The sequence below is a fragment of the Euprymna scolopes genome, chromosome 31, assembly GCF_053919585.1.
Source record: "Euprymna scolopes isolate OS-2025 chromosome 31, ASM5391958v1, whole genome shotgun sequence".
Classification (NCBI taxonomy): Eukaryota; Metazoa; Mollusca; class Cephalopoda; order Sepiida; family Sepiolidae; genus Euprymna; species Euprymna scolopes.
In genome coordinates this window covers 6,866,915-6,894,130 of record NC_136512.1, presented here as the reverse complement: position 1 = coordinate 6,894,130, position 27,216 = coordinate 6,866,915, and the positions used below count along the sequence as shown (strand labels likewise).

The 27,216-nt window shown below is 35.1% G+C and overlaps 2 protein-coding genes across 8 annotated transcripts in view; one reads left to right on the top strand and one right to left on the bottom strand.

Annotated features, from left to right (window-relative positions):
• LOC145255613 (G patch domain-containing protein 3-like) overlaps positions 1 to 629 on the bottom strand; it is a 77,628-nt gene extending 76,999 nt beyond the window's left edge. The window contains exon 1 of the mRNA XM_080114118.1: positions 504 to 629. Within this exon, the coding sequence (XP_079970244.1) occupies positions 504 to 549 (46 nt within the window). The 5' untranslated portion in view covers positions 550 to 629. The remainder of the gene's footprint in view (positions 1 to 503) is intronic.
• LOC145255612 (unconventional myosin-Ic-like) overlaps positions 1 to 27,216 on the top strand; it is a 333,792-nt gene that overhangs the window by 4,682 nt on the left and 301,894 nt on the right. The gene's annotated exons all lie outside the window — the stretch shown is intronic.

Sequence of the window (27,216 nt, the reverse complement as noted above, 5' to 3'; positions counted from 1 at the left end):
AGATTACATCGACCGAAACGTTGTGAAAATCACACTCAAGATGAATCGAATAACCAAATCCTCATCTCAAAAATTACAAAAATCGATAAATGTTATTTTATTTGTAATTATTTTTCTATTGGATCATTTTGCGTAATTTTTGGATTTTATACTAATTTCGACATGACGCGTGAGTACGTAATGTTTTCACATCAAATAATCTTCATAAGTGCCAATATTTTTAACGTAAATATGTCACACATTAATTAAAAAAATGGCAAGTGTGCTGGTTGATCATCTTTAAGAAGTTTGGTATTTGTTGTCGAACGTATTCTGTTTCTGGATTAATTATTTGGAAACCTATTATTTAACATGGAGTGGGAAGGGTATTTTGTAACTATTCTGTACTTTAACCTAACAATTTAATGTCGAATACTTAAAGGTAAGTCTTTCGGTGGTCAATCAGCGCACTTTCACCAAATATTTTGGTGACAGTGCCGATTGTGTACGAACTTAACACTCACCTTTTGAAAAGTTGACATTTCGGTCTGTTTTAAATGGATACCACATTTAAAATTATTACCGGCAAGTAGTTTTCATGACATTAACACCTTTATTATCCAATGTATTCTCTAATGGTCGCCATTTTGATTTTACTGCAGACGATACGAACCAAAGCAAACGTGTGCATTTAGGCGAGGGGGGGGGGGAAGAAAAAAGGGTAAAACTATACAAACACCGTGACAGCGAATTAACCCTAACCCTAACGCTGTCACGGTGTTTGTATAATAATACCAAAAAAACTACTTGCCGGCGACAATTTTAAATGCGATATTTGTTTAAAACCGACCCGAATAAACCTTAAGTCAACTTTTGGTCAATGTGGGTTGGTTGCAAAGGGTGTTTAATCCGAAAGCCGTTCTTAACATGGGAAGGTTGGGGGTGTTGCTTCCGAAAAAGCAACTCTTTGCAGGTAAGTCTTCAAGTGAGACAACCAGGTCACATTGACCCAACTTTTGAAAGAAGTGAGTATTTGGTACACATCGGCGTTTTGGTCATTTTTTTTTATTTACTAATTTCGCAGTTGTATTCTTTTAAAATAACTTCTGTCGGTATTAGTAACTATTGTCATGATATCTTATGTCGGTACTTGCGAGGGAGCGGGCGCCCAGCTTTGCCTGGGCGTAAAATACGCTTAAATATGATATTATAATTAGTTCAGATTTCATATAATATAGCAGTGATTTCAAAAGTAAGTGTTTGCGTGTCATCAGCTAGAATCGAAACCGAAACTATAGCATCCAAAGTTGGTGACGTTACCACTGTAGTACAGTGGCACTGTACCACGCATAAAAACCGAATAAAAGTAAAAATAAACTAAGTTGAATGTACAAAATGTATAACGATCCCCCCCCCCAGTTTTTACCCGTTTTTGACCTAAAACAAAAACAATTATAACCGGCTAAAGACCCATAAAATAACGGCTCGTAAAAAAAAAATCCCACCATTTGAGGCCCCTAGCGGAGCGCCGCCGCCGCTCCGCTCAGCGACTTTTAGTTTCGGAAGAGATAGTTTGAAAATATGGAGACAGGCCGACAAACAGACATATAGCAGTTTATATATTAGATTAGTAACTATTACCATGCTGTCTTCCGAAGCAGTATCTCTCTCTTTTTAAGGGCAATGCTGGTTAGAGACAGTGTAGTTATGAAAGTAGCCGGCATTAAACAAAAAAAAAAACTCTCAAAGCGCCGCTAACCATAATCGTTCCCGAAGTATATATAAAAAATAATGATACTTTATAAAATCATTTCCTAACCCTAAACCCTCCTTTGGGCCAGGTGGTATCGCCCCCCCCCCAAAAAAAAAATAATGGCGGAGTTAATTGTCTTTTCCCCAGGTGCAAAGTGTAGTGTCTTTTCTAACATTTCTGTCCTCACTCGGTGAGAAATCTTTCTAGACAGAGGCTATTTTTATATTTTGTCCCAATCAAGAATGCCCTCTTTTTTGGTGGAACTCTCTCTCCTTGACATTAAACATTGGCCTTTTGTGTCTAACTTTGCCCTCGTGTGTGTGTGTGTGTGGGGGGGTCAAGTGAATAGGGATACGAAAAAGGGTTGAGAGGGGGATGATTCTATAAAAAAAATATATTCTCTTTCGCTCTCCGATCCAATATCGCGTTGACAATTCATTTGCTTAACACGTGCGCGTGCGTGATTGTTGTAAAAATGAATGAAATGATCGCGAAATCTGTCTACAACTGCTGAGAGATTCTCCTCTCCTCCCCCCCCCACCATTCCTCCTCATCCCCAGTATAAAGAAACCACCTTTAACAACCCGACCTGTTGATGGGTTGAAGTCCTCGCGATGCTAAATATTACGTTGTTAGAAGATTTTCTTTAAAGAACCCCACTCATTTTATAGTTGGTACCCGCGATTTCCACGAAGTTACTCGGGTGTGCCCGGTAGATGACGAAGAACCGAAGTTGTTACAATCCCCTCCCCATGTTAAGAATGGCGACGTCCAAGTCAGTAAGTAATCCATTGGGGGGGGGGGGAATGTCGACCGTTTCCGGTTCTTCCCGTCATCTGCCGGGCACACCCGAGTAACTTCGTGGAAATCGCGGGGCAATAAATGCAGAAGCACGTTAAAGTTTTTTTATTTTTATTTTTTTATTTTTATTTTTTTATTTTTATTTTTTTTTTTTTATTTTTTTTAATTTTTTTTTTTATTTTTTTTTTATTTTTTTTTTTATTTTTTATTTTATTTTTTGTTTATTTTTTTTTGTATTTATTTTTTTTAATTTTTTTTTTAAATTTTTTTTTTGTATTTATTTATTTATTTTTATTTATTTATTTATTTTTATTTATTTATTTTATTTTTATTTATTTATTTTATTTTTATTTATTTATTTTATTTTTATTTATTTATTTTATTTTTATTTATTTATTTTATTTTTATTTATTTATTTTATTTTTATTTATTTATTTTATTTTTATTTATTTATTTTATTTTTATTTATTTATTTTATTTTTATTTATTTATTTTATTTTTATTTATTTTTTTCTTTTATTTTTTTTCTTTATTTATTTTCTTTATTTATTTTATTTTATTTTACATTAAATTATAAAGCTTTGCTTAACAATAATTAGGAAGAAAGGGTAGTATCTGTTCTGATGCTACTCTCTTGGCCTATTCAACAGAATAAACCAAGTGTAGCATCAGAAGTGTCTATGAAGAAATCCTTGTAGACTGAGGCAATTAACAGTTTAAGTATTTGATTTCATTTACCAAGGACCTTTCATTCGTGATGTGATTACTTATAGGTAGTCTTGTATACGCGTGGTCAGTGCCGGTCACTGTCGGGCAATGGCATGTAGTTACAGGCTTTATAACTGTTGCCCGTAGGTTGTGCCCGTTGCTCAAAGGCGGACATGGCCAATATGGTGTTGTTCTTAGTCCGAGCAAAGCAAGAAGTACTTATGCAGAATACGGACCGGCCTATTTGTTAGCTGTGATGGTCAAGTTAAATGTAACTGTATGTTATTGTGTATGTAAATTTAAAATCCATAATAGTTAACAATGTGTCGTTATTATTTCAGGACGGTCCGTATTCTGCACAAGTGTATATAGTTGGATATCGAAAGAGACTATTGCGAATAAATAAATACATAAATAAACACACAAGAAAAAATCGAAACGTGAAAAACTAGAAAATGTTTCAGAAAAGTTTGTTCAAAGCAAAATCGAAAAGTAAACAAATCCTAACAGGAAAAGCGCCCAGAAAAGAAATCTTGATTGACTGAGGTCAAATTTGATACGATGTTCTTAAGAAAAAGTTATGTATAAAATTAATTCTTACTGAAATCGGATTTCGAAGACCATGAACGGAAATTGAGTTTTGCTACGAGTTTCAAATTGAGCGCCCGACTATCACCTCTAAGAATGTCGTAACCGGGAGAGTGAATCAGAGCGGAGAAATTGTAGCAATTTACGAATTGTAATGAAACGGATTGATTAGTAGCGGAAAACATGCCTGAGATACGTGCCATTAGCGTGGCCATTTTGGATTCATGTCTGACCCCAGTGTTTATCATTTTGTAGACGGGAATAATTGATCCGATTTTATTACATTAGAGGAGAGAAGATCATTCAGTTTCGCTGAATTATTCATTTTTTTTTTTTTGTTTTCTTAGGCGATTTTTTTAATTTCTCTATTACGCTGAATTTTATTTATGCATAGTTTCTACATTCTGCATATTTGCATAGAAATTAAGATGAAAACGTACTAGTACACACACACACACGTATATATATATATTAGTACTTATGCACTGATGTTAACGGGCTAAAATAATAACGTTATTTAGTAAGTCGTTCTTAACATGAGTTGGGTGTTTTGTAATTATTCTGTACTTGATTTGGACTTAATTTCATAAAAAGATATCGTAAAACTTGATTTGGACTTATAGCACAGTTTCGATTTAGCTGGTAAAACTTACTCCTGGGGGGGGGGGTCATAATTGAAAACAAAACCTGTTTGCATGCACAAATCTACAATTTGACCTTCTGGCCATGATCAGTGTAGTATCTGTTCTAATGCTACATTTTTTTTTTTTAACCTTTTCTGTTCATGGTTAGTGGCGAAATCCTTCATGACTGAGGTCATTTTCATTTGTGTTCCTATCCAGAGTGCCACTTTGTGTGAGCTGTTTTTCCCCCACATTAAAAACTGACCTTGTGTCTAACTCTGCGCTCGTGAGGAAACAATTATATACCTTTTTATTTATATGCGAATGGGCGTGGCTCAGAGGCTAAGAAATAAGGGTAGAGAGTTATATTCTGAGTTCAATTCTAGCCGATGGTACGCAAGTCTTTTTTTTTTTTTTTTTCTTAAATTACTACTATATATTGGGTACACTATAATAATCGATAAAGATAATAATAATAATAACAATAATCATAAATACAAATCTGCATGAATTAAAATATCATTTGTGTATTTTATTACCGGTCAACGCGGTCTGTTAGTTACTATATAAAAATATGTAAATAAAGGAATTCAAAAGAAAAGCTGGAATTTTGTAGGATAGACAACAAAACGGTTAAAAAAACGTTACCGAAGGCAAGCTAAGTTAGTCTCTATCTGAATAAATTTTTGTGGTTTAACTTATTTTAAAGCGTTTATTTATTTCGAAACAAAAGTAGTGTCGAGTGCTTGAGTTATAACGAGAACAAACTGGATGATATGAGATGGTCATCTGGTGAGTCTCAATAATTGCTTAAAAATCGAAAATTAAATAAAATTCACTGACTGATTTTACACTACTTTTACATTTAATGTCACGGTGACATTGCTTGTGTGGGTTTCAATCATTTTTTTTTTTTAATCGATTATCGAATCTCCAGATAATTGTTTCATGTCAGCAATTTTTGTTCTCGTCTTAACTTAAACACCCGACACTAATTGGGTTTCGAAATGAATAAACGCTTTAAAATAAGTTAAAACACATACTTGAGTGCGCAAAAAAAAAAATGAATAAACTTATCTAGGTAGGTAGAAGAGCAAGTTTTCTTGCCTTTGGTAACATTTAATTGTCGTATATTTGCTTTTTTCCCCTCTATACTACAAAATGCTCGAAGCAACAAAATGAATTAAAAAGAAAAAAAAATGCCAACCTGATATTCTATTGGTTTGATTTAAAACTATTTTCGCCTGGACCTGAAATCGGAATAAACACCTCCAACCTCCCCATGTCAAGAACGGCTTTTTTTGCAATTTTTTTAGTGGATTATTATTGATTGGACACTAATATATTATGGGGGGGGGGGATTCCCGTTCAGGTCTGCCATATTTTCGTTCATTTTGCAAGAGAAAAATATCATCGGTACTTTATCAACCAGAAACTCTACTTTTTGCATTCGTTTTGTGACCAATAACTTGTGTTAAAATGTCCGTTTTTAACGGCCACTCAGATCTCTGCGATAGCGAGGGATGAAGGAAAGGGGGGAGGGTCAATTTCATGTAATTCTAGGAATGTACTCTAACGTCTTAGCATCAAATATTCGTAGACCACGTGTTCTGCCACGGCTACTGTAAAGCAGGCCTTTGCACTGACGTCACAGAATAAGGTATTAGGCGACAAACAACTATTACGAAGAGTGTTCATTTTCTATTTCAGTTCTTCAAGAAATTGTCGAGGAATTTATAAAATGGTTCAAAAATGACTATATTTTCGGTGCTGGTTTACATCGGTGATCTTTTAAACCGACACATTTCAGGTGAAAACGTTAAATACTTATTGTGAGAAATGATTCAGTCACATGCGCTAGTATGTTTTAGTTTTTTAGTAAGTTCGTTCTTGTACAATGTAAGTTTTTATTTATTTATTTTTTTTGCAGCAAATCCACAATTACGGTCTGAAATGATTAGTTTAAAAATGGCGAATACTTAATTTGTTAATTTAAGTCAAGAGTTATCTCCATTATTTGTTATACGGAATTAGTCGCACGACTCTTCCACCTTTTAGGAGAGGTGCATCCTTCCAGATATTACCTTGCAGCGAGTGAGTGTTGGAGTTACATAGTGGCTCTCAATTAGTTTCGTTCAACCATTAACAGCACAAGAAATAATAATCCTGTTGCATGTACTATAAAAACTCAAACACAGCATATGTTTTCGACTTTTTTCTGGGAATTTTGTCCAGACAATGCACGTGTTAGCTTCCGTAGAAGCTAACATTGGACCCTAGCGAAGGTCTCCTAATAAGTGCAACGAGAGAGGCACACATACTTATGCATGCCCGATAAAATCTGCTCAACGAACGCACATAAACACAAGTTCATACGCACTTTTTCATTGGGAAAACAGATACGCACCTATATTGTACTCTCCCCCTCTTGATTAATAATCGTATTAAGTTTTCTTTTGTGTATCTTGGTGCACAACTTCCTCTCTGTTGTTCTACTGATACACTTTTTTTTACTTAACACTTGGGCGAAGGAATATCGGGTTAGTATAACAGACGTACGTTAGCTCCCCCTCTTCAACCAGAAAAGGAGGCAATTTTACGCGAGTATAGTTTTACAACAAAATAGACGCTAAGCTACCCTCCTTAAAAAATGCATGGGGGTGATGGTCTCATAATGATAGAACCGACTACACTACCCCCCCCCCCCGGAATTGGGCATCAAATAATCGTAAACTAATACATTAATAGAAGTAATAGTATAATTTCGGCTTCAGACACAGATAATAGTCCAACTTGATTCTGACACTTCCATGTCGTTAACCCTTCTCGCGTTTTGAGTAGTTAGTTTCAGGCTAATCGCCTGAGACATTCCTAGACGATGCCGACGGGGCTGCTCAGGTATTTTTGTATACAAGAGTTCTCTGCATCTTGGGCGCTGGTTTTTCAATCCCCACTTTCTAACCTTGTCACATCTTCCAGCCGTAAGATTTAAAAAATGTAAATATAAAAAGTAAAAACGCTTATCCTCGAGTAACATCTGGCCTTGATAAATGGTGACTCCTTAGTAAATAAAAAAGTGATTACTGTGCAAAATAAAACCGGATTGATTCTACTTCTATTGATAGCAATAATATAATACAAAAGTATTGGCCTTTGGACCAAGATCACCGTGTAGTATCTGTTCTTATACATTTTACCTTTTCTGTCCTTGGTCAGTGGAGGAGAGATCTTTCGTGACAGAATTTAAATTTTTGTTCCTATCCAGTGCCCTTTTGGGAGAGCTAGTTTTGTCCCCCACATCTAAAACTGACTTTGTGTCTAACTCTGCCCTCGTGGATAGGCAAGTTAATAGGGACAATAATATAACACCACATAATAGTGACATAAAAGGAATAAAACAAATGTCATATTGACAAAGAAAAAAAAAGTGAAGTTTCTAACACTGATTTAATCAATTCGGTTCTGAGTATCTGAACTTAAACGAGGCAATAAAAATGGCCACGTGTCGAAGTCACAAAAGCTGAACGTATAAAAAAGAGGGAGCATGGAATACAATGGGTCGTAGCGTCACCGACCTTTTTTTGTTCAATTTGCTAATTTTCTATATTAGCATTTGCTCAACCTTTTATTTATTTTTTTTACTTTTGCGTAATCTTTTCAATAAATTAACGGGATACTCGGCGTTGCTCGGGACAGTGAGAAATGTGACATGAGGGTCGGAAAGTGGGATTAAACAGTCAGCCTCCCCCACCCCCACCCCACAGATGCACACACCGAAGAGGGTCACTCTGACCCTACAAAAGATGCTTGGACAACTCCAGTGTTCCGTGGTTGAGGCGCTTCTGGCGATTAGCAACAAACTAATCTCTTCTTAAAGAGAGAAGATAAAACCTGGGAGGGCTGAATTCTTTGACCTGCACAAGACCAACATAGTAACGCAATCAATAGAGAACAGGGAATTTCAGAAACTGACTTTGTTGATTTGGATCAAAACGTGAATAACAAAGATAATGTAAAATATAATGATAATATAGTGATATAATAATGATATGACATAATGATAAATGATGACATAATGATGATATAGTGATGATATAATAATGATGCAATATTATAATATAAAATATAATGATTAAATAATATAATAATGATAAATAATATAATAATGATTAATATAATGAGAAATAATGATATAATAAATAATGATATAATAATGATAAATAATATAATTATATAATGATAAATAATATATATAATGATAAATAATATAATGATAAATAATATAATAATGATATAATAATGATGCAATATTATAATATAAAATATAATTAAATAATATAATAATGATATGATAAATGATATAATAATGATATAATGATACAGTAATGATATTATAATATAAAATGGTGATTAAATATTATAATGATATATAATATAAAATATAATGATGATTAAATGATATTATGATATATAATATAAAATATGATTAAATAATGATATGATAATGATATATAATATGATATATGATATAATAATAAATGATATAATATAAAATATAATGATTAAATAATGATGATATAATGATTAAATAATGATATAATAATGAATAATATAATGATCACATAAAATAAAATAACAAAAGATAATAAAAATGATTACTAAATAACGATATAATATATAATAGAATAACTAATATATAAAAATAAAATTAACAAATAAATAAGTAACGATAATACAATAACAATATAAAAAAAAAAAGTATAACATTCTTTTCAACACTTATCCCTCTCGACGACAGAACATACTACACTTTGAAATGCTTATTTGGAGAAATATATATAAAAAAATAACATTTAAAATAAATCGGGCACAAGGTCATTAAAGTGTGGGGAACGTGAGTGTCTTTGAAAATCTTCGTTCACAATTATTAACAAACGTCTCTCCTACACTTAACTAGAATTGTTTCGGTCGCCACAAAACCACACTTACACTAGGGATCGTCCTATTTAAAATGTTTCCAAGTCGATTTGAAAGTTAAAATATTTCATAGATATACATCTATACACCCTAGTCCAAATGCCAAGAAAATAATTTCTAATCAAAGGTCGATGAGAGTAGAATGTCAGGACTAAATTTCTTCCTAGTGACTCTGAAGAATGAATAAAAAAAAAATAAATAAAAATTCCGATGGGTTATGTTGAAAAAGAATTTATCAGCCTTGGTGTGCCTTGTTTAGTTTTTGACTTTTTTGTCTGCTATAAACGCAAAAGGGTGCAAAAGCAATTCTAATAGGATTAATGATGTACCTCTTACCGGGCAATTCTAGTTAGGTGCAGCTGATTTTACATAAAACCTTTGGTAAACTCCTATCCTAGCTCGTAGGACTAGTGTTGAATATTGGTTTGAAAGCGTCAACCCTTCAAACTCCTAGCAAAGCTAATAACCATTTATAAACATGTGCGCTTTGTTTTACAACAATTAGATAGTCCACAAATGTCACCCATCTAAGATCTGTCTCTGTCTCTCTCTGTACCTTTCTGTGTGTGTGTGTCTCTCTGTATCTGTCCGTCTGTGTGTCTGTCTTTCTGTGTCTCTCACACACACAAAGTGAACCACCTAATGATGCACATCTTGCTGATCTTCATAATTTGTCACTTCATCGAAAAGAATGCTTATGCATCCAGCATCCATAGAAATTTATCCAGACAGCCATTACGCGGTGTTAATAATGGGATTATACACACCTTAGGTGCCACTTGTGCATGCATTATAAAATAAACAAAAAGAAACTTTCTCTTTGCTCTCATTTAAATGAGATGTCTGCCGTACTATAATTTTTTTTTTTTTTCAAACGTTCGATCAATAATTAACGACAATGATTGATTTTATTCAATTGCTGTTTGAAATAAAAGGTTTGCCATTAAATTGTAGCAATCAACATGCCAGCTGGCAGCGAACATGTTTACTTTGTCAACATTGCTAACAAGCTTCTTTTTTTTTTTTTTTTTTTTTTTTTCTTCAAATAGGCCAACATGGACATTTGTTATACAAAAAATAATTCGAATTATGTAAGCAGTCGTGCAAGTCCTTGAGAAATTTTACTATATCTGTTTTATAAATTCAACTCAAAAATTACATTTCTCGCCTCGTTAATTGCGTATCGCTGTGTAAATGCCATACGCATGCGTAGTTGCCGTTTAAAAGATGTGTATGATCCAGGTTTGTTTCCGTATTACATCGGTCACCTGCTTTCCATGATCTCTTATTACTCTGATCGAGGAGGGGGGGGGGGCTAAGTGGGTTCTCGATCATGCCCAAAGGTCTCCCACAGACTAGCGGAGGAAAGGGGCATCTTACTTTTCCTTTGTTGCGGAAGCAAACTGGAATAATTCTGTTCATGGTTTCGTATTTCGTTGTGCTGAGCAGAATATATCTCTGGGTACAATGGTCAGGACAATTGCCCAGTATGGGTATTGATTGGACAGAAAGAAACTGCAACTTACTGTCTATACAACTGCAATGAAAACTGTGACAATACATCGGCCTCTTTATTCAAGAAACAGCGTGAATGGGGTTCTGAATCAGAGCACCTCGCTCGGTAAGGATGATCATGATTGACAGGTGGCACCTGATCGTCATCAAATTACTCTCCGACGACCAACAAAGAATAACGAGAAAGATCGTGAGTAGAAGCAGAGAATGACGAGAAACATACGTTCCAAGTCTGAACACTTGGACAACATTACAAAAATGAGCAACAATGAATTCATGAATGCCTCGATAGAGATAGAATGAGAGCCATAGCCGTCAATGTCTGCACCAGGCAAGATGCCATTTGAATGAATGGTGTGATTTTTATTAGAAATCCATGATTCTTTGTCCCATACCAACTCAACTGCGCCATGTTCAAACCAATTTAAATCCGAAAACAAGAACACATCTCATGTTAACTGATATAATCTCATTTAATTAATAGGAATGTTTGAGATGAGCATTATTTATTATTTATTGCGAACTATTATTCTCTTTAGTTGTTGTTTTACAACGTTTCGGCCAACTATTCTTCTGACCTTCATCAGGTGGTAATCGCGACGGGATAGGAACTCTAAATCTCTTAACTGCATTTTCAGCAATTACTGCTGTCCATAGTTGTCGTCTCACAACGTTTTGACCAACTAATCCTCTGGCCAGCTTTGGGTAGGATTGAAACCACTATCTTCAGACAATGCTCACCTGGAACCGTAGATCCAACGTCTCTATTCACTGCGCTACAGACCCCCCCCCCACGGTTCGCGAGTATATGACGTAATCTAGTGGTCCAATTTTCATGAACTACACATTAAATTAGGCTGAATTTCGGCAATAACGCATCGAATGTTGTCTTCCAAGTGGTCTGTTGTGTCTGGTGTATCAACGTAGACATGCGACTTCATATATCCTCAAAGAAAATAATCTCATGCTGTTAAATTACACAAACGAGATGGCCAGTTGAGATATTCATTTTCTCTGAGCAAATTCATCGTATCATTCGCAAACGCTGCTCGGGTGTCGGTCTCGTGATAAATTGCCAAACAAAGTTGAACTTGAAGTAATCGATAGTTTCCAAATCTGCAAAAAAATAAAATGTTGTCAATTTAATGTTCACCGCATCTAAAAAAAAAAAAAAAAAAAAAAAAAAAAATGTTCATTTAATTGGTTCAGTCTTTTTTTTATATATTGCATTCCGTTTGCAAGGCGTACATTGTAATAGTTACGCTTAACATGCGAGCATCGGCCATTAGTGTCTTCAATTGCCTAATTTTGATAAATGTCGAACCCTAAAATAGCACCTCGCTTTAATCTTCATCACATCCTCAACCCCTAAACTGTTCCGAGATGCTGCTTAACAGCGAATTCAACCATTTTCTGTTTCTTTGATATTGTTATTTTCTTGCGCGTTTTATATTTTTGTTTCATTTTTACATCCGTCGAATTTCTCAGAAATCAAGCCCCAACCCCGCTTTCCTGGGGCTAACACTTGATGTCTATATGAGATACAGTAGAACCCCAGGATACTAATACGTTCCGGGGTTCTTGAAATCGTCGTATGGCGGGGCCGAAGCAAGATTTTATACATTACATATTAAAAATTAGTAACACAATACAGTACAGTATATAATACACATGTATATAATCAAATAACATAAATAACACCGTACGGCGGGTCAGATACCGTAATCAGGGACCGGAAAAACATCGGATTCCACATCGTAACCTGGAAAATCGTATCCCGGGCCACCATATCCCGGGGTTCTATTGTACATAGGTATTGGAGCATTCCATTAAAGTTATCCTTAATCTCTTAAATACTGGGTTAGTAAAGAAGTTGAGAACATTTTTTTTTCTCCAATTAACCATTTAAATGTTATAGTATGTCTTTCTTGTGGTGCATTGGTTTTGTCGGATTCCAGGACAAGAATCCATCTAGTCTGGTGGAGTATCCAGCTGTTGGGGTAACATCACTAGAATTTGCGCTATTCCTCGTAAAAGCGAGTGTAGGTTAACCATATCAAGGAAATTTTATGAGCCGCGAATACTATGTGAGTTATAGTCTGTTTATTGTACAAAACTTATTAGTTACACATGTACATACATGTTTCAGTGGAATCCCAATTCAGGGATTTTTTTTTTTTTTTTTTTTTTTTTTTTCTTTTAGTCAAGTATTTTAAAGTTTTGTACCGTTAATTTGCCGATAATTTAAACTTCAAGTCTGCTGCCAAGGTCGCTGGAAAGATGGTGGGATCCTTCTACCGCTCCACAAGATATCTCACTACTGATGCAATTCTCTATCTATATAAAAGCAAAGTACATCCAAGGATGGAATACTCCTGCCATATCTGGGCAGGAGCTGCTAAAAACAGCCTATCCTGCCTTGACAGAGTACAAAATAGACTTCGTGGCTTAGTGGGGGATGCCCTTTTCTCTACCCTGCAACCTCTCTCCCACAGAAGAGACGTTGCGAACCTATCCTTGTTTTATCGTTATTTCCATGGCAGGTGCTCGTCTGAACTCCAATCTCTGGTCTCCCCTCGCCAATCTTTCACGAAAAACACCCGTCTAGCTGAATCCACTGTGAAAAATTTCCCCCACTCTTTATCTGTGCCTAAATCAAAACGTGGATTCCATGAACAAAGCTTCTTTCTTAGAACTGCACGCCTGTGGAACTCTGTTACGTCTGTCTGCTTCCCACCGGACTACAACTTGGATGTGTTCAAGTCCAACGTTAACAAATTCCTAATGAACCGCCCCCTTAAGTAAACGCTTCATCAAATCTCCACACTAACGTAATGTACTTGCAATAACCCTTATCCCTGAGTGGCTTCCGGGCCTTGATAAATGGTGACTACTGTGTAAAAAAAAAAACAAACAAAAAAACAACTTTTGAATTTTCACCTGTCGAGTATTTGGGATACTTATACAATTTACGGACCGTTCTATTTTTTTTTTTTTTTTCATTTAGGATTTTCAAGTTAAATTCAAATTTTACAGTATTTTTTTTTTTTTTTTTTTTTATCAAATTAAGTGAAAGTACAGAATAGTTACCAAACGCTCTCTTCACCCCTCTATGCAACACGTTATATGGAAATAGCTCCAGACAATGCGTGAAGCAACTTCTTGTTACAAAGCTAACAAGAAAAAATGATTATCGCAAACACAGGAGATGCTTATTGACCTCGGTCTTGAAAAGACCAAAGTTTATAGGTAGGAGGAAAATTGTCAGCAAGAAGAGTTCCTCAAGCCTGCAATTCTTAAAGAAGCTACTGTTATAAGAAGCTGTATTACAGTAAGGTATCAAAACAGCGAATTAATGGAAACCACTAGACCAACAGATCAAACGAGCTGAAACAAGAGAAGCAGACACTTCTGAAGAACACTTCCCATAATAGTATTCATAGAAAAGACTAAGATGTTAAGAATTGGTTTCCAAAGAATTATTTTATTTCAGCACGGTGCCTATACATTTAGCTTCTGGAAGTAGTGTTTGAATATGTGGTTAAGTGTTAGTTTTACTAATTTAGAACTGCTTTAAAGCTTCGGCGCTCACTCATTTTACGACCAAATTTCAAACAATTTTTACAGTTCATAGGTGACCTCCTCAGCTATATTTTGAAAAAGAAAATTATTTTTCGTTCAGTAAAACAAGTTATAAAATTACTGCTGTCCAAAAGTTCTCAGAATCTGTAAGGAACAGACTTTTTTTTTTTTTCTAATTGGCTGTTCGTTACCATAGCAACCAAATCTGTTACGCCACCTTAAATCAGCTGGAAACGGCGGAGATGATGACGTAACAAAATATAAAAACAAAATAAAAATTGTTCCCCCGGATTTGTGCTAACGTAGCAAATTAAGTTAGTCGAGTGTGGCCTACATAAGGCCGTTCTACTATTGTCACGTAATGTTAACGATCACCAATCAATCAGGCATAATAATTTAGTCGAGCGTGGCCTACTTAAGTAGAAGGCCGTTCCACTGTCACCTTGTAATGTTAACGTTGTTGATCAGGCATCTTTTTTTTTTTTTTTTTTCAAAATTCAATTTAACATTATATAATCAATTCTTAATGCTTAAATATTTTAAGTTATAATGTATATTTTTTGCTAGAATATCTTGTCTTTTTTTTCAGTTTTAACAACTAGTCCTTTTACTTTTCTAAGTTTAATCTTAATCATATTACGTTTCATGCTCGCATGCTTCTATGTATAATATATATATAATCTGAACAAATGATTAATAAAACATGTTAAAAAAAAAATCTTGAAAAAGAGTTAAAAACATTTAATTTTAAAAAGGAAGCACAAGATAAGTGGATAGCCCTTAATCCGCTGAGTTTCGAAGAAATACTCTCCTTCTCATCACAGGGCAGGAATTAGCAAAATGCGGGATCGGATTTTGCATATAAAAGTATTTAATGAAACCACAAGTAAGTCACAGATCTTACTTGGTTAAAAAAAGGGTGAGGTAAGGGGAATAGGAGGTAAAAGAAAATATATAAATCAAATTTTTAGCTATTCAATGAATTTAAAAATTTATGACGTAAAATGTTTGAGTTTCAGATCAAAGATTTTTATTATTCTATGTAAGACAAAGAATACATTAGAAATATTTAAACTTCTTGTCTTATAGGATTTCGATGTCGACCATCTCTTCAGAGGAGAAAATAGCAAATAGTTATAATGGTTTACACCTTATTTGTTAAAGTCAGTAAGACATGGAAAATCACAATTAAAAATTGATTGAGTAATTAAAAGTCATAGTCAGGGAAGTTAAAGAAAAGGATATAAAGTTAACATCCAAATTGAATGGTAAAATTCGAAGTGAATGTCTTTGAAAACAGTGTGGTAAAATGATCCAAACTGTATTTTGAGTCATCCACATCACAATGTAATGATCCAGGAATATGCCTAATTCGGATCATTTGCTCTATCTTGTATAGCGAGCAATTCTTATTTAGATGGGATAGTACTTATAGAATATTACTGCCAGTAATATTTGATAAATCTTATCACACGTTTTCATACCAGCTGATTGTTTGATGATTTTATTCTGAAGTATGTATATATGTGTGTGTGTGTGTATAATATATATATATATAAATCCACTTATGCTTCCTTTTTTAAAATTAAATATGTTTTTAACTCTTTTTCAAGATGTCTTTTAACATGTTTTTTTAATTATTTGTTCATATATATATATATATATATATATATATATATATAGCAATTAAGCTACACTAAATATTCCGTGTTTCATCCACTCTAGGATTCTTCAGGCTTAAGCGCAAAATATTCAGTGTAGCTTAATCGCCATATATATATTTTATAACTTACCATATATATGTTATAAAATATATATGGCGATTAAGCTACACTGAATATTCCGCGCTTAAGCCTGAAAAATCCTAGAGTGGATGAAACACGGAATATTTAGTGTAGCTTAATTGCCATATACATTTTATAACTTACTAACTAGCTCTACCTACGTATTGAGCACTGTTGAAGTAAATACTTAAAGTTTGCGCATAAATTTATACTTTCGTATATTAATTTATGTGAGTAAATGAAGTAGTTATGTATATATGCGTCAAACGCTTAACCTCATTAGATTATTTTGTTTCGAGATATCAAGTCCTGTGTCTATGCTGATAAACAAAAGACCATAAAGCACTCGAAGGCAAAATTTCATGCGTAGATTTTGTGAAAATTGCATCTAAATCACGCCACATGTGCGTTCCAGAAATTGTAAATTATAAATGCCAAAAATTAATATTTGCAATGAACTACATATTTGTATAATAGAAATATTTTTCTGCTTTATTTTCATTCGGATCGTCGCCTCGAGAAAAAAATTTAATAAAATAAAATATTTCACTGAAGGTTGTCACAGAAAACCATAAGAGGGTCATGATACAATATGGTATATGTTGTGGTTAAAATTACAGATGTAATTACTAACGGTCATCCCATGTAAACGTTTTTATTCACTTGCCTCCCCACGAGGGCAGAGTTAGACACAAGTTAGGTTTTTAATGTGGGGGAAAATCCAGTTCCCCAAAAAGGGATACTCTTGATACGAACAAAAATTTAAATTGCCTCGGTCTAGGATTTCTCCTTCACTGGCCGAGGACAGAAAAGGTCAAGTGTATCAGAAGAGATACTACGTTTTGCTCGCAGCGAAAAGGCCATTGTTATAAAAACGATCAAAATGAATGTATTGCTTGGGTGAATACCTTATGGAGAATAATTTAGGAAAAATCGTCCCCGGAAAACTCAAACTGAATAAACGCTTTAAAGTAAGTGAAACCACTAACTTAGCCAGTTAGGTAGAAAACGAACACTTAGAAAATCGATTTTATCAGTTTAAAATATCAGTAACGTAAAACAAAATACTTAAAAAAAAATATTATGGGGGGTATAGTCTCTTTTTAAAAACATCTCCTTCAAGAACGGTCATAAAATGTGTTTTCAATCGATATTTATTCAATAATGGACAAGTTTTCCGGGCAACTATAGAGAATGTATGGGATATGTAAAATGGATACGGCTTTGTATCGTCTGCGAGTTATTCTAGATATGAATCTAATAAAATCCCCGTTTGGTATAAGTTTATTTATTTATTTATTTATTTATTTTCTTGTTTACTTGGGTCTCGACTTTTAACTATTCTGACTTTAACACAATTATGTGATATTTATATTTCTGCCTTATTTGTAAGGGCTGCGCAACCCGAGACAAACATTTTCGTGGGGTGGGTGGGTGTTGATTATGTTGTTTACATAATGGGGAAACCACACAAGCGGAACACTAAATGAAATCGAGAAAGGTCATTTTTGTTTAACGCGTGCGGGGGGGGGCAGATATCTCTTCAATCTGAACGTGGCTCAAGTCAACGGCAACCGCACATGCATTAAAAAATGGCCGTGACGAAGGCTGGCCAGAATAAAATAAATAAAATAAATAAAATAAAGAGGCGCGAACTAGTCAACAGAGTCGACTAAACAAAGGACGGAGAAGCGTGCGGGTTTTATTTATTTTTTATTTTTTTATTTTATTTATTTATTTATTTTTTTTTTAGGACATTTGCAATAGACGATGAAAAGAGAAAAGAATGGGTAGAATTAATTTTTTTTTTCTTTTCAAAGATTAAAAACAGCGGGAAAACGCGACTTTGTCGTTTTGTTAAAAAAAAAAACCTCGTGCTCTCAAAAGTTGTGTAATGAACGATAAGAGAACTGTAGCTGTTTTGTGAACAATAGCAGAAGGGAAATCTGATAACATTTTTCATCAATGTAAACACCAAAATTAGGGCATTTCACGTTTACTTTTTGTCTGTTTCTTTCAGTTTCTCTCTCTCTATATCTCCGTCTCTGTTTGCCTCTCTGTGCGACCCCCCCCTCCTTTACCGTTTTTTTTTTCCTTTCCACTTATTTTCTGTTGCTTTCTTCTTCTCTCCGTCTTTATTTTACAAACGCCTTAAAACTTCCAGATCACCGCGTTTATTTAACATACAGATCAGACAATAAAAATATTACGTGATAAACCGCTGAAGTGGTTTTGTTTTATTTCGCAATTTTAATGCAAAGTTGTTGTTTTTTTTTTTTTTGGGGGGGGGGTAGGATCGATGTCTTTAAAAATTTCACTAATTATGACAATTGCAATTTTTCATTTTCTTAGTCTACTCATCAAAGTATGTATTTCCGCCATTTTGTGATGGTGCTTTCTAGTTTAGGGTGATTGTACTCAATAAACTCGGCAAGACAGTGTGTATAATTATATATATATTTGATTTAAAAAAAAAAAAAAAAAAAAAAAAATGGGAAAAGTGCTCAATATGTTAGAGCTAATACCCATACGCAATTTAAAAGGATATTTTCCTAATATCCTTTGGCTTGGATCGTCTGACGAGATCAGCAGAAACAACTTATAAAGATTTAAGTAAAAATCCCCGAGGTTGAAATAATGAAAACACACACGTGTGTGTGTGTGTGTGTGTGTGTGTGTGTGTGTGTGTGTGTGTGTGTGTGTGTGTGTGTGTGTGGATAAATGACGACAAAAGACAATATTCTTAAGTTTATGATATTGACCATCTTATAATTTATTCCTTTAATTTAGTTGACATTTACTTTGGAATATAGTCTTTTGTCATTTATTCACTATACTGCTCTGTAATTGCATTGAGCTTCTTAAATAAGGACTGGTATATATTATAAGAAAATATATTTCTACAGAAATATATCGCCAAAATAGATTTAGTAAAGGACACCCCCTGAAAACAAATTAACCTATAGTTGTGAGTGGGGTTACTATCAGCCCTGGAAAATAGCGGACACCGGGAGGCATGACTGTATTGATGTATGAAGAAAAAAATGAGTAAGAGGAGTAAGAGAAAACAGGAACGCCTTTGATAACTACAACATTTATTATAGCTAAGGAACCGAAGGTAATTTAAATTATAATATTTTCCCTTCCAATGATTATTAAGTATCGAGTTATAAAAAGGATAATTAAAGTTAGTTTGTCCAGCATTGTTATAAAGTCCGTATATTTACTTGGGAATCGTTGCATTCTGGACAACCTCTGCACCAACTCGCTGGGATTTTTATCCCCCAGCATCAACTCCTTGGAAGGCGTTGATTTCTTGAGGATTGCGCAAAGGATTCTTTTCCTCTACATTGGTCATGTTTTCATCAGTAGGCGACCCTTTAGAGGCTTCAGGTCTTGCAGGATTGTTTTCAGTGCGAAGGACTTCATAACAGGAGTTAGGAGCCAAGTCTCCCACATTAACAGTAGTTTCGGCACCAGAAGGTAGTCGCACATGAGCGTAGAAGAGGTTGATGTATAATAGGGTAGCAGGAGTTACAGGAGAGTCGAGTTTACTAGTCTTAGTATGATTTCTGACATATATTGGGCCCGGTTTTGCCAAAAACGGAATTAAAGTACTAGAGAATTTATGGCTATATTTCAGTAGCCAGTGATGAGGCGTCATATTAGTGACAATGCAGAGTAACGATCTGATTGAGTGAAGAGCATCAGGTAGTATGTCTTCCCAAGAGAGCAGCTTCATGTTGCTAGAGTGTAAGGTTGTTTGGATGGCCTTCCATAAAGTTCCATTGAGTTTCTCAACTTGCCTATTACCTTCGGGGTGATATCTACTAGTTTTCGAGGTAGCAATACCTTTCCCAAATAAGTAATCAGTAATTTCACAAGAAAGGAAGTCGGCAGCCCTATCGGTATGTATCATATCAGGTATACCAAAAATTGAAAATAGTTGGTTTAGACATCAGATAATGGTTTTGCTTGTCATGTCCTTACAGGGAAAGGCAAAAGGAAAGCGAGAATACTCCTCAATTATGGTGAGTATTTGTTACCATGCGAAGAAGTAGGTAGAGGGCTTTTGAAGCCAATGTCTAATTGCTGAAACGGTAGCATGGCCTGTACGAGTGTTCCAATGTTACAACTGGTAAATTTTGGCTTCAGATATTGGCAGGAAAAGCAAGAGTCGGTTATGTTTTTAACTTGTTTCAAAGAGTATGGGAGGTTCCTTGTTCTGATGAAGTCGTGTAACACCAGGATGGCGTGGTCTAACATGCAAATCGCAGAAGTCTTGTAGAGTGTGAGTTAGAGCAGAGATGCGAGAGAATGTGTCAGCAGCTGCATTTTCCGTTCCCGGACGGAAGACGATACTAAATTTGAATTGTGACAGTTCAATCCACCAACGACATATCTTATCATTTTTGATTTTGGATTTCCTACTGTTTTCAAACCTGAAACCAATGCTCTTTTGGTCTGTAATGACTTTGAAGTGTCTTCAGAGTAGAGTGTTGCCACTGTCAGAGAGCTTTGACAATAGCAGCAGCTTCCTTTTCAAAAGCATGTTTAATTTCGTTTGGGTTTAGCATCCGTGAAAAGAATGCAACAGGTCGACCTTGTTCATTTAGGGTAGCAGCTGTGCAACAATTACTTGCATCTGTTTCTACTTCAAATACCTTATCCGGGTCAAATGTTATTTGTGTAGCATTTTTTTTTTTAGATCAGTCTGAAAAGAGTTTGGGGGTAGTGGAAAATCTTTATGGTTGAGTAGCAATATTTTATCAGAAGTTTGAATGAACTTACTATAATACGAGAACATTACGACTACTCATTTTTGAGACGCGAGATTTAGAGGTGGTGTCATTTTGAGTAGTCGTTTTAGTCTTTGGTAGTCAAGAACAATTTGATTGTTTTGGATTGTGTAATCAAATAAAGTGATTGAGGTAGCTGAAATGATTCTCTTACTTTGGTTCACCGTGATGTATCTTTTCATTTCGTATCTTTTCGCTACATCATAAAATCTTTTGGAGATTGTAGTCGTGCTCTTTTTTTTTATCCTTTCCGCATATTGTGATGATGTCTACATAACCAAATTCTCATTCTCCACGATGTCATCGATGCATCTTTAGAATGCACTTTCTCCATTAGTGATGCCAAAAGATAGACGAGTAAACTGGTATGGTTTTCCACTTATTTCGAAGGCAGTGTATTTTCAATCAATGTAACTTATCGGTATTTCTTGGTATGCAGACTTCAGGTTGAGTGTTGTGAAAATATTATACTATGCTACATCGGCAATCATGTTATTGATGTTATTGATGTTAGGCATGGGATGGGCGTCAAGTTCCATAACTCTATTTATGGATAGTCGACAACCATTCTTTTTTTTTGATTTTCGTTGGAGGTCACTAGAATTTTAGCTCGCCAAGGAGATATAGAGCACCCTATTATACCTTCTCTCAACATCCTGGCAGTTTCCTCTCTTATGAGTTTGTTGTCAGCAATTGTGTGATGACGAGGTTTGGTTGCAATAGGTGTAGAACGTGTAGAGAGATGAGAAAAGAGTAGTTCTTGTTAACAGTTCCAACGACAAGTTCATCCCCAGAAACGTAAAATTTCAGGGTCACTCTTTTGTACTTTTGTAGAATGTCGTTTCTGATAATTATGTCGATAAAATCTAACTTCCACTGTCTGGCAGTCCTGGATATGACCTAAAACTATATCCGATGGTGAGGCCCCACCTTGCGGGCCTTGGGGAGTGTGGAGCCACCCTTTAATTGCCATTGCTCCCAGGTCCACTCTGACCCGGAGTGGTAGTACCTGTTAGGGTCCCAACTATGGGTTAAATAGAATCTGATCTAAAAAAAAAAAAAAATATACTCCATTAAAAATCGTTCCTCAAAATAACTGGATTCGGCATTAAATAACCTGAAAATGGTTGATATGCAGTAAAACAAAAACCAACCAACCAACCAATCCACTGTCTGGCAATGACAGTTAGTGGAAACCACTGGCTACCATTGTCAGCACGTGGTTACTGATGATTAGTGCTGGTTTGGGACAATTACTTCTGAGTATTGGTGTTTACTAGTGGACACTGACTGCTTTTATAACCGTTACTGTCTGTCACTAGCATTCAATGTAGACCATGACCTGCATTGGACTGGTCTGAAATGAAATTGTCTGTCTTCAATAACGAGCACTTGTGGTCATTGGTGTTTGGAGGTGGTTACTTGCATTAAATGGTGGGCAGTGGCTTCTTCTGTAAGTATCTGTCATTGTTGGTCATTATCCTGACTTGTGTCCATAGTGCTTGAAAAAATGTTTATAAACAAACAAAATCCTGCAATCTCCAAGACAGATGGCGGCATACTGGATGTAAGCAATAGGCAGTTGCAATCTGGAGGTGTCTAACATTTACACAGATACTGAACTAATACGTACAAGGCGTGTTTGAATCAATTTCCACTTTATTCTGTTATATTCATTTATTGACGATTGAACGAATTGGTTCAATCAGGTTATAAAGGGTTAACAAATAAATTACAGATAAGTACATGTATTATGCTTCAGTTAGTACTAGTACAAAGCAATTAACATATTAAAACCTATTAAAACAGAACATAGTATAACATATATATATATATATATATATATGTTAGTGTTGGGACGATTAATCAGAACTCTAAAAATCGGAACATTTGGGGGTATCGGAAAAATTTATACTTACTTTCTGATGCCAAAATGATTCTTTTGTCTTTTTTTTTTTTTTTTTTTTTTGTTTAAACCAAAATCTTCCATTGCTGGTAATAATGATAAAATAATAGATATTTATTGATTTTAAATTACCGTTTAAGCTAAAATCGATAGATCATCCTCCACAAGTGACGTTTAGAAAAATATCTGCATGTTTAACGTGTTTTTACGAAAATCGAGTGAAATAACAATCTTCTTGTTAAATAAGATTCATAAAGAATCGGAATCAGGGAACTTAGCACGGAATTGGTAATAATATTGGGATCGTCCCATCACTAATATCTATATACAGGGTGTCCCAAAAGAAGCTGACGGATTTAAAATTTGATTAACTTCCTCAATATTTAAGTTATGCTTATTAATTTTCATATGTAGGTAGATGATCCTCTACGTTATCGTCTGAGACCAATTTTATTTACACAACTTAATCTAATTTTAGTTTTAAAACGTATTTTTGTCTTTCTGAATCGATTTTCTTATTTCATGAAATAATAGTTTACAAGTTGTCTATAATGTGTGTGTGTGTATATATATATATATATATATATATATACAGCGTGTCCCAAAAGAAACTGACGGATTTTAAATTTGATTAACTTCATCAATATTTAAGTTATGCTTACCAATTTTCATATGTAAGTAGATGAGCCTCTCCGTGATTTTTTGAGATATAGTAAGATATAATAATCTATATAGTAAGATATCATAGTCTACTTATTCTAATTTTATTTACACAACTTTATCTAAGGTATGTTTTTCACAAGATCTCATTTTAGTTATGAAAAATGATGTTACTGAAATGTCAACCATTTTCATTTTCACACTCTTGTCCTCTCTGCAGGGAATTGTCCAGCACGTCACTTAATGTTTCAGGGCTTATGGCCCTAATTTCCTCCTCTATATTGTTTTTAAGGGCATTTATTGTGGCTGGTTTGTTTGCGTATACCGACTCTTTGAGGTAACCCCAAAGAAAGAAATTTTCACATGTGAGATCTGGCGAGCGGGGTGGCCAATTTATCTCGCAGCCACAAGAAATTATTCGGTTACCGAATATGTCCTGGAGCAGATTCCATGTTTCTTATGCCGTATGCGCCATTGCACCGTCCTGCTGGAACAACATTGATCGAGAGACCTCAATTTGACTTGATCTCCTTCTTACTGATGTGGATGGATCCTCGGCCACACACTCTGCTAATCTCTGACGATTCTCATCACTTCTTGCTGTACAGGGTCTACCAGATTTAGAGAGGTAACATACAGACCCTTGCTCGTGAAATCGAGCCACCATAGCTTTTATTGCATTGGGAGTAGGGGAATTTCTTGTGTTGAAGTTTCATCGAAATTCTCTTTTTCGAGTTTCTGATATTGACTCATTCAACCGAAAATACGACTCTATGATAAATATCCACTCCTCGGTAGTGTAACGACTCATGATGACTTTGGAAGTGTTACTCTAGATGATCTGAAAAATTTTAAAAAAATGTGAAAAATTAAGTTTTTTAACCATCAGCTTCTTTTGGGACACCCTGTATAAATAATGTAATATTAGAATCGTACAAAAACAGCAATTTGAATTTGCAGCAGATTTAAAAATTTGTGTGCAAATCATGATTACAGTTGAGAGGCTGTGCATAAAGACCACCATGACACGTTCTAGCTCTGAAAAATTAAAATCTGAACTAAATAAAATGGAAAAAAACAATTGGTGTTTATCTTTGATATATCTCATTGCTTTAGCAGCAAAGGAACAGCTTGCAGGCCCAGTGATTTAGCAGAAAAAAAAAATTGTGCAGTTAAAAATTAACTTCTGAAATAAAGTTGTAAAGTTCGTTTCAAAATGGCTGCAGATTTGAATGGATGTAGAGTTGAATGTAATAATCAAAGAGGAGAGCGCCCGTGTGTGTGTCGTGCGGTCACACAACTTACCTTCAGATGGGACCTGAGAGAAAGAGAAATGAAAGATGGCAGCTATGGATTTATAAGGTGTAGTCTTGTGGAATCTCACGAGATCTCATCTTCCACTGCACACGTATGCAAATGGAATGGGGTCAGTTTTCTGATAAAATGTCTGTTGGCAGAGGCAGTTGGAGAGACATGCTAGAAGTTGAAAGTTGTCACTAACGAATTCTAGCTGGACTTTTGCGTATTGTATTTGGTTTATTTTGTTTTGCTGTTTACCAGCCCATTTAACGTCAATGGCAAACGGCTTTTCAGCTTGGCACAAAAAGACAACGTTTGGTTGGCTCGGTAAATGCTGCTCGTGCAAAACAAGAGACTGTGATTGGTTAGTAATCAGACACCTATTGCTTATGGCTACACCACAAGTGCCGTAGTAATGGTGTAGAAAGTTTTGTGACGGTTATCTAGTTGCTGGTGCCTAATGCCCCAGGTTGCCATAATTTGTTTGACAACTTTGCACTTCTGAATATTAAAGAGGATTTAATGTTGGTAATTCCTGTCTCAACTATGGCAACAAGATCAACAGAACGTACTTAGATAATTAGATCGTTGAACTGACGGTTGGATTTATGAAGAGAAGGATTTACTTCCTAAGCCAACGTTTTATTCTGTTTGACTGATTTTAATGAAATGATATTTATTTTTTTGTTGTTGTTCCCTTTATTTTCTGTCCTTTCTCCCCCTCTGTCTGTCCTTTCTCCCCCTCTGTCTGTCCTTTCTCCCCCTCTGTCTGTCCTTTCTCCCCCTCTGTCTGTCCTTTCTCCCCCTCTGTCTGTCCTTTCTCCCCCTCTGTCTGTCCTTTCTCCCCCTCTCTGTCCCTGTCTTCCCCCCCTCTCTGTCCCTGTCTTCCCCCCTCTCTGTCCCTGTCTTCCCCTTTTTTCTGTCCCTGTCTTCCCCTTTTTTCTGTCCCTGTCTTCCCCTTTTTTCTGTCTTCCCCATTTTTCTCTGTCTGACCTCTTTACTTTCTTTCCTTTTCTGCTCATCCAACTCTGCTGTTTCTCTGGATCGGCAAAGAAACATCCGAAGTGTTCCGAAGTTACGCACACACTAATAACCCTCCAAGTAATTGAGCTATATTGCCTGGCACTCATCGCTAGAGAGGATGACATGTCGAAGCAGGGAGGGGGGAGCAGAACATGTGCTCTGTTGACGATGATTCATTTTTAATATGGAAAATGTTACAACTAAAAAAAAGGGGGGAGGTGTAGTTATGATGACTGAGGTAAAATGAAAAAAAAAAAAAGAAAATGCATGAAATACTCAGAGATGCAAGGTGGAGAAACCGTCTCTCCACCGTGACAAATCTTGACATTTCTTGTCTGTTGTAATCAAATATGATTAGATTTTATTTATTTAAAATTTTTGGTACTGTTTAATCAATGGAAAGGTATTTTGGGTTTGTATTACTGTACACATAGACTTTGATAACATTTATTTGTTATATATTTGTTTTTTGACAACTTTTTTGAATCTGTGTACAGTAATACAAACCCGGTATTTTTAATTGACAAGTTTTTCTATCATTAGATTTTCGATTCAGAATCTTTTAGATAAGGATTGGTTATTTGTATTATTTGGATTCTTCGGACTACTGTTCTCATCTTGAGTGTGATTTTCACAACGTTTCGGTCGATGTAATCTTCGACCTTCTTCAGGTTTATCTTGTCAAACTCGAATCCTTCTGTCAGACTAAGAATCTTTGGCGTGCAATGTATAGAGTATTTAGTAAAATTCCATCGCAAAAGTTACATTCTTCTTGAGGACGAAGGTAAAACAAAAAATACAATCGTGAATGACCTGGGGCTTCTACCCTGTCATGACTGATGGAACGAAAGCTGCCCACATAGATTAAATGAGTTTAGTTAAAAGTTCTTTGCCGATTCCAGAGTTTAACAAGATACAGATGGAGAAAGTCGGAGGTTACATCGACCGAAACGTCGTAAAAATGATACTAAAGATGAGAACAGTAGTTCGAAGACTCCAAATACGAATAATCAATTCTGTGAAATCACAGTTTTTCAACCCGTGTAGTGTTATCATAAAGACTATTGTCGGTATTTACCTACCCCCCCCTTTGTTGTCCTGTAAAGGTGTGACAAAAGGTCGAAAGACGAGAATTAAAAAGCCAGCATACAAAATATGCTTGATCAGTCCGTCAGCGTTTCCTGATAGCAACGACTCAGGCGATTAGCAATAAACTGAC